General features: G+C 39.2%; 1 protein-coding gene across 1 annotated transcript; it reads left to right on the forward strand.

Annotated features, from left to right (window-relative positions):
- The first annotated feature begins 1,209 nt into the window (after nt 1-1,209).
- On the forward strand, nt 1,210-7,895 carry LOC113170791 (glutaredoxin domain-containing cysteine-rich protein 2). The gene is made up of 5 exons (XM_026373042.1): nt 1,210-1,269; nt 1,638-1,821; nt 2,437-2,546; nt 5,520-5,747; nt 7,722-7,895. The coding sequence occupies exons 1-5, from the start codon at nt 1,213-1,215 to the stop codon at nt 7,893-7,895; spliced, it is 753 nt and encodes a 250-aa protein (XP_026228827.1). The 5' UTR covers nt 1,210-1,212.
- Nucleotides 7,896-8,959: the final 1,064 nt, after the last annotated feature.

The following is an 8,959-nucleotide window of genomic DNA, read 5'->3' on the forward strand; positions in this document are numbered from 1 at the left end:
TTTAAAGAGAGTGAGTTTGCACTGGAATACTAGAAAAAAGCAAGCTAGACCAAGGACAAGTTTTGTAAATGAGCTGAAAATCAATTGCATGGTGAAAAAAAAAGCCCTTTACAAATTCTGGACACTGACTTTAACTTTATTAAGTTAACAGTGCTCTGTAAAAATTGCCATTAGACTGGATGTAGTCCTCGAAAGCTGGTGTGATGATGTCCATGACAGACTAAGGCAGGTACAGAGTGGCTGACAGAGTCATCCATCGCTTACATGGAAATTGCTTTAAAAAGTCAATTTTTCATGACCAATATGGAGAAAAGGGGCTGTTAAGACATACTGGAATGTGCCATGTGGTCTTTATACTGCATGTTAATCAAGATAGCTTTGTTCCTATTAGCCATGCTAAGTAGTATAATTATGAGTTTAATGCAAAATAAGAATTTACCAAATGATTAATACACATAATTAAAAGAATAATTGTTACTTATCAGTTGTGACACTGTAAGATTTTAGTGCAGAACTTTAAAATACACATTTTTAACCACTCTCACCTCATATTTAGGCTAATTAGATAAACGATACTATTTTACTCAAATGTGTATGAATACAAAGACAGGTTACAAAGGCATGCTGTTATTTCCCTCTGATCCAGCTCTAAGCTTAGTGATGATAGACATAAATACATGTTTTTTTAAGGCTAAAGGTTTTCAGTAAGACAGCAACAGACATCAAACATCATGTTTACTCTTCAACACTGATGCACTCGGCTCCGGTCCAGTGACAGGCAGTCCTGCAACTATCTAACGACTCCCACACACACCCTCACTCTCTCTTCCTCACAAACACACTGAGCTCCACGCAGGCACCAACTACCTTCTATTCTGGTGATCATAATTATTTGATGACGGAGCTTCTGGTTTCCAAACCCCCCTTTTGTACACACGATCTCAATGTGAATAATTTAGCACAGGGAGATGGAAAGGTGGGACCCTTAAAACAGCAGGTACAGCCAAACTCAGGAGGCAGAACACACAGTGAGAGCTTTATCATCCACCCACTCTTTACACATAGCTCTTCAGCTGGACTCTGTGCTTTCATCAAGCTTTCATGCATACATGCATCAGGCACCATGATGTCCAGCTGATGTCATCTTGCTGAACGTAAGAAACTTCTTGGTCGGACGACGCTCTTGCTGCATTCCCTCCTCTGTCAGCCGCCATGGAAGAACTCCAGCGAAAAGCTAATCAGCGCTATGAAGGCACCCAGCCCAGGAAGGTGAGCTATTTACAGGACCACTTTCTTTCAACTTTCTGCATTTTGAAGTACTTCTATAAACGTACTGTGTTGAGTGAGAGACACAATGAGGTCATTTCAGTTACTGAGCATCCTGTTTAAATGTTTTACTATCACTGGCAGGTAAGTGTGTGCTGTGCTTGAAGGTAGTTCTGCATCTGGTGTTGAAACAGTGTTTGCTTCTGTATTGATATGATGCAAATATTTGTATGCACACCTCTTGTCTGACCAAGCTGTAATTGTATGTGCTGGCAAGCTACACAAATGATCTATTTAAACATGTCAATGCAGCTTTTCAACATGTAAAACATTTAAAGGAGTAATGTAAACTGTATTTTCTTTAAAAACAGGTGAGATTTAAGCTGGCATCATCCTACAGTGGGCGTGTGCTGAAACATGTGTACGAGGATGGTCAGGAGCTGGACAGTCCGGAAGAGAAATACCCTCACAGCTTCGTCCACCGTAAAATTCCTCCCAGTCACCTGGAGATGGAGCAGCTCTCTGGGTTTGAGGACACTCATGAGGACCAACAAGGTGGGTTTTCATCATCGAGTAACACACTGTACTACTGTTATATACTTTATATGCAAGACTGCAGTCAGGTTTGTTTGTGTGGGCTGTAAGCTGGTAACCAGAGAAACCAGCAAGATGTGTGTGTATATTACATTAGTATATGGTACTCGAGTCCATACTGTGGAGTGATTTGCATGAAATTATCTGGACGTTTGCCTGAGCATGTTTTGTCTTCATAGTAGAAAATGTTCTAAAATGCATGACTGTAAGTGAGACTTTTCTGTAAATCTGTGTGTGTGTGTGTGTGTACCCACTAGAACTGCCTGTGCTTTCAAACACACTTTTTCCCACAGCATTATGTGTGACAGTAAACAACAAGACGCTGCACACACTCAGTAACTACATGTTTACCATGTTCTAATAAGCTGTATAATTCAAAAGCATGAGTAGAACTAACTAACTGGTTAACTTAGCAGATTATTTGTTAAGGCTAGAATGAAATGTTGGCTAACACAGTCTGTATGGCTGCAGTTTGTTAGGTAAAGACTAGAAACTTGTGTCTTCCTCAGGAGAATCAGGGTGGGTGGTGGTTCAAAGTGTCTTTCACTCTGTGAACGTGTTTTATTCTGTACCCAGATATCTTTCCTCCAACTGGACTCATTGCCCAAAGAATAAATGTGTACAGAGGAATGGGAAGCTACAAGCCTACTGCTGGTCACATGGAAGAATCAGAGGGCGATGCTAAGGTAAGCAATTTGAATTCTGATATTGTGCAAAATGAGAATTTCCTACCACTTCTGATTGAATGTCAGTTATTAGTACTAGTTTTAATCTTTAATCCTAATTCATCCTCCAGAGTAGTTAAAATAAACTGAAATAAACTATAAACTGTCAAACTATTTACTAGATTGTGAAATTGTTGTATAGTTGTGGAATATATGAGTCTCGAAAGGAGGACTCAGAGCAGGGGCCTGTACCAACAAACCTGTGGTATAGATTTATTATCTGTCTAAAGTGGAAAGCCTTCCCCTCCGGATTACACTGAGATGTTTGTCTTCATGTTGTGAGATTATGCACCACATGCTGCACTGTATATCCTATTGTTTAAAGCGTAATAAGAGCTGTTTGAATTCCTCTCCACATATCCAAACATGTCATCAAGTAAGCACCTTGATGGCAAAATCAAATGATGACCTCCCAAATTTACAACAACCTGCAAACGGATCGGTTTTACTAAAAAAGGACATTACCACCTTCATGAGAGGATGATTTCCTGCAGGATTGCTCCATTAGACTGTGTTAGGCTGCACATGATCAGACTCCTTTGAAACATAATTAGAATAAAATTACTTAAAGGCCTTCATCACACAACTGGAACTTTTTAAACTTATTGCAAGGCACGCTGAGATGTATAAGCAAATAAGCTAACAATGTTCTGGAACAGCTTTATTTGATTTGCAATATGCCTTCTGTTGGACATTTAGCCAGCTGTTCACACAGTTACAGCTGTTTCAGGATGGAGCACTCCTGGCGACCCACGGCAGGAAAAGCGCTTTATATAATGTAGAAATGGATTTAGTGGAAAGACAGAACTCATCATTGTATAATGATGTTCTGAGAGATATCTTTAAACAATTAGTTTAAATTACTGCACCTTACTTGTTGGACAGCTTTTATCCACCTATGCACTAATGTACAATATATTAAGGAACATTAATATTACTATGTAAACTTCATTGTCATTCTTACCTTCCTATCTATTTATGCCAAAGAAGACACATTGTTGTTTTACACTGTTGTTTAGTTTTCATACTTATTTGGATATGATGTCTTGTATCATACATTATTCTTAGCTATTTCAGTAGCACCTACAGAAAAAAAGCCTCCTCCACAGAGTACAGAGAGTCTGCATATGCTCAAAAGCAAACAGACACAAGAAGTACACACATACATAATTATCAGCCAACATGGCTTAATTAAATAATTAATTCATACATCTTTAGAAGAGAACACACGACCAAGTCCTGAAATAGAAAATGGGATGAATCCTTGGGTAATTAAAGAATCAGCTGCTTTCTGCTCACTAGAAACGCTGCAATAATGTTGAACAACAACAGCAACAAAATTGTCCACGTCAAGAAAAAAGCAGCTTTTACTGAGCTGCTGTAGTTGTGGCTTCATTGGTGCAGCGAGCTGAGACGGAGGTCAGCTACATCACCTGCTGATTTAGCGTCAGTTTCATTTTTTTTATCCTCTTAACAAAGATACACTGCGTCACAACAGAGGCCGGTGTTCATCACATTTATCAGTTCTAGACAGCAGTCGGCAATTAGTTGATTTTTAACAACATTATTGAGCGGACAGTTCCTCCCGGTGACCCCGCGTCGTCTCAGTTTTATAACCAAAGAGATTCACTGAAAAACAAAATTGCTATTCATCAGCTTTTAACTTGTGTTTTCATGTACTAACTTATCTGATGATCTTATAAATCAAGAAATCTATAGACTAGAAGGTAAATGTGGAAAGTTGGAGTCTGACTTCTTAACAAAGTAATTAGTGCATCATCAGTAAAAGTCAACAATGCTGCCCGGCTGATGAGATACAGAAGGTTGTGAAAAAGAAGGAGCTATTTTACGAGTCCTGTGTCAGAAGTGAAAATTAAACTATTTTCCCATTGACATTCATTTTTCTGATTCATTTTTCTAATTGGTAAAGTCATATGACTCACAGTAGGAGCACTTCTACTGGGGCCTGGATTGGGCTAAAACAAATATCAACAGGTTAAAGGTACAAGTCTGTGTTCATAAAACAAATCAAGGTAGATGTAAACAATGACTTTCAAGGTGCATTATGACCAGAAACATCCAATCACGGAGCTTCCGCCTTTTGAGAACATTGAAAATACTATTTATTGTACATTCCTGCTCAATTTCACATGAATGCAGAAGCTGCTGTTTTTGTTCTGTACTGACGAGGCATTCTTAATTTGCCACCACCATAAATCCTCTGACTTGCTTCTTCTCCATGGTAACGACAGCTGAGGCTCATGGATAGTAAGCCAACCACCAGGCCAAAATGGCGGACACAAAAAACTATGGGCTCAGAGTGTAATACAGGAGAATTCATTTCTGTTTGTTGACTCATCTCTGCACCTTGAGGACCAACACATCTTCATCTTATTCTGTATTCCTACAGAGAAATGCAGCTTTATCTGTGCACTACTTAGTACAATTACTATGAATCTCCAAATAATCAATATAATCATAATCAATTGATTGACATTACATTACAAACAATAAATGAATGAATCAACTAATGCCATATTTCTGCATGTGTCATGTATCAAAGATCAATGAATTCTCCAGATGCTCTAAATAATAATTAAGGTTAAAATCTGGAATGAAAGATGAATTAATCTTTATAATAATAAATCTTTATATAATAACCAGACCACAGCTACAGTACAAAGCATGTTGTGTTTTGCGTAAGGGCTGTTACTCCTCAGCTGCATTCAACTAGAATATCTCTTCTCACCCACACACACAGTAAAGCCCACAGCTAAATGCAGGCACACTTCTCTCAGAGTTGTAGGAATGTGGTGTAGAAAATGTGTAACACAAGTACACACAGAGGCTCATTTAATTACCTCATCTTAGCATGCACCACACTTTGTTATATAGATTTATGTTGCATTATCAGACTTTTTCTCTTTCCTTTAGTCATCAGTTTTGGACTTTGGCAAGATCATCATCTACACCAGTAATTTGCGCATCATCAGAGCACCACAGAGAAAAACAGAAGCATTGCAGTGCCACAAGTTGCCCCATGCGGACTTAGAGAGACACCCAAAGGCTCGAGAGAGGGGCATCAGGAGGAAAACTAAAGCACCTTCTACACAGGACACTCAGGAGACGGAGGAGGAACAGATCACCCACACGGAGACCAAGGTAATGGTCCTTAGCCAAATTATCATCAGTGGCGTGATGGGTTTTTATCATCCCGGTTTCTTTTTCTCAGTCTCACCTTCTCCCTTCTCTTCCTCCTCCCATATGTCTTCACACATCCTTTCTTCACTTTATCTTTACTTTCGAGATAATAACTTCAAGATCCTCTGTGCAACCATGTCGTAGTAATTTGAAATTGTCCACAGAGGGGTGTTCATTCTCCTCCGACAATCTCCTCTGCGTTTCCTTGCAACTGCCACCTTATTTGTAACCAATTCTTTTCCTTGTGGCCTCCTCCTTCTTCAGCCCATAGTCTTCATTTTATATGTCAGCTGTGAACAGATACTGATGAGTCCACAGTTCCTCTCTGCCATTGCAGCATTTGCCTGCAGGTTACCGGCCTGCAAGGATTCCCTGCTCGCTAATATCCTCTTCCTCTCACCTCCTTGGCTGATTACTGTTCTCCTCCCATCACTCCGTCCATCGTTTTCTCACCTCTTTTGTTATTTTTTCATTTTCTCTGCCTGTAGAAAAAAAAAAAAAAGTTGACTCTCAGCTTTTTTCATTATTTGGCAATCTCACTACTCTTTGTTAGTTTCTTATTCTTTATCAGCTTTGTCTTTGTTGCACAAACTCAAGTTAATTTCTCATATTTTTTTTATTTCCAGCACAGATGGATGGTCATGCTATATATATGCACAAATTCTGCACAAGTTTTTCTAAATTCACCGTAACTGCAGCAGTATATCATTATACAGTATCACCAACCCCACATGTAGCTGATCTCCGTCTTTTACTTTTCTCAGTAGCTTTGCTCATTTCTTGAAATATTACTTACTTATTCTCAAAACTCCACATACATTTGTCAAAGCAGTTTATACATCCAGCACAACACTGTAGTTCATCAGTTAAAGAACATTGTTCCTCAGGTTTCAAAACAAAGTCCTTATGACGATGAACAAGTTAAGTTTAGCTTTGTCAGTAGTAAAATTGAGCATCTATGTTTAAAGTAATGGAACAGTATTACATGTGGTGGAATGGAGAAAACAGTAAATATCAAGTCATGTCTCAACAGAAATATGTACTTTGGAGACAACATTTCAAACAAATGCATGTAGTATAGCAAATTGACAGTGCTATGTTGAAGGATTGAGTCCACAGTGTCACGGTGCTCTTTTCTCTGGTCACAGATTTTCATCCACTTCACACATCTAACTGGCTCTACAGCATAGGGAGAATTGTCCAGTGTGTCCATCGCCTGTATTGTGCTGTGATGGCATCACATGCAGTATTCGTGGCATCAAGCAATGTTATTTAGTCAAATAGTGTACGATAGCATAATGGTAGGAGCTCTCCATCCTTTTGGCAGACATGGTAATGCTTCCACCACTGATCTGACCGAGTAGCTAGTGGCTCTGAGTTTATCCACTACCCAAAACATCAATTTCCATTCCATTTTAAAATAAATCAAGGCAGTAAAATGTGAAAATATGACGGCTTGATATATTTTGACATGAGCTAATGTGCAGGTGATGATATGGACAGTGAAATACAGTAATTCTGAAAGGATGTATGTACTTAATCATTTTTAGAAATGCGTGAAAGAATTTCTAATTGTAGGGAAAAATGAGAAATTCAGTTATGTTGTGCAGAACATGGTGCTGCAGAATATGATAATACTGCAAATATACCTCAACAATATCCTGTAAAAGTTTCTATTGAGGTACAACATCCTGTGTCAGTGACTGACAAAAGAAATTTAATTATAAATGAGTTTTGAAAATGTTGCAGTGTAAAAAAAACAACAAATTTGTTTAAATGTGAAAGTATAGCAGCTGTGTAATAACTCTTTCTTTTTCCCTACGTCCCTTGTCTTTCTCACAGATCGCTTCCTCCCCTTTTTACCCTTTGCCTAACCTCACAGTTCGTCTCTTTCACCTCCTCTTCTCTCCTCTAATGTGTTTCTTCCATCTCCAGGAGGCAGACAGCTGCCAGCATTGTGGCGGTTCGGGCTGCGCCCCCTGCTCCCTGTGTCACGGCAGCAAGCTGTCCATGCTGGCGAACCGCTTCAATGAGTCCATCAGTGATCTGCGTTGCCAAGCCTGCTACCCCCATGGTCTGGAGAAGTGCCAGTCCTGCTCCAGCAAATAGCACCATTTGGCTGACACTCATGTCTGGCACAGAGAGAGTGAGTGAGTGAATGAGAATGTTCAGCTGTGAGTGAGCATGTGTCCGATGTGCTATTGGTTTGTCCGAATTGTCTCAGCGGCAATATTGCTCTAATCCAAAATGTTCTTGGTGGGATGTTTCGAAGCACGACTAGGAACCATAAGCCATCATTGGAAATGGGGAATTGTGACTGTGCAGTGGGCACAAAATCATAAAATACAATTACTGTGTGCAGTGAACATGGCTTGCGATAACACAAACACATAATCACTCTTTTGTTGTCACATTATTTTGCATCTGTACCTTCCTCGCTGATAAAACCTGGTTCCACAACAGAGTTATCATTTTAATTAAAATGATGCAAACGTTTTTCATTTTATTTTTATCTACTGGGAAGGCTGCCCTGCTTCCTCTCACCCCTGTCTATTCACTTGAGAGAATGAAACCGTTTTTATCCTGACATGATGTGCTGTATAAGGGTAATTGATGCTGTCATTTTTTTTTCTTCAACACAGAAGGAAAAGGAGATTGGAGGATAAAGAGTTTGAAATGGCAAGAGAAATATGGAGTGAGAGATGAGTGTGAGTGAGACAAAAGGCAGCGTAAATCATCAGGGTTATGATTGAAGTACACTCCACCCAAATATGGCAAAATGCACTTTTGCTTTGAGGAGGAGATAATATGACACAGGCAGTGTTTATTCATACATCTCCTAGCTGACTAGTTACTGGTGTTAGATGTTACAAACACATTCCTCACATAGAGATACTGATTGAATTGGTGTGAGAGCAAAATCTGTGTGCTCCATGAGATAAAATCCTCAGGACGTTAAATTATGGTGATTATGGTGATGTATTTTTTTAATTAATGGTCTCATACTCAGGTTATCGCCGCTCCAATTTGTTTCAAAGATTTAGTCATACACAGTTTTGGTATATGGATGAAATAAAACACCTGATTAATTTTCAGTGCCTGCTCTTTTATTGTGTCCGACAACTGCTGTTTTAAACCATAGTTTGGGTTCTATGTATTTTGTGCTGGATCAT

This window comes from Anabas testudineus, chromosome 14, assembly GCF_900324465.2.
Source record: "Anabas testudineus chromosome 14, fAnaTes1.2, whole genome shotgun sequence".
Classification (NCBI taxonomy): domain Eukaryota; kingdom Metazoa; phylum Chordata; class Actinopteri; order Anabantiformes; family Anabantidae; genus Anabas; species Anabas testudineus.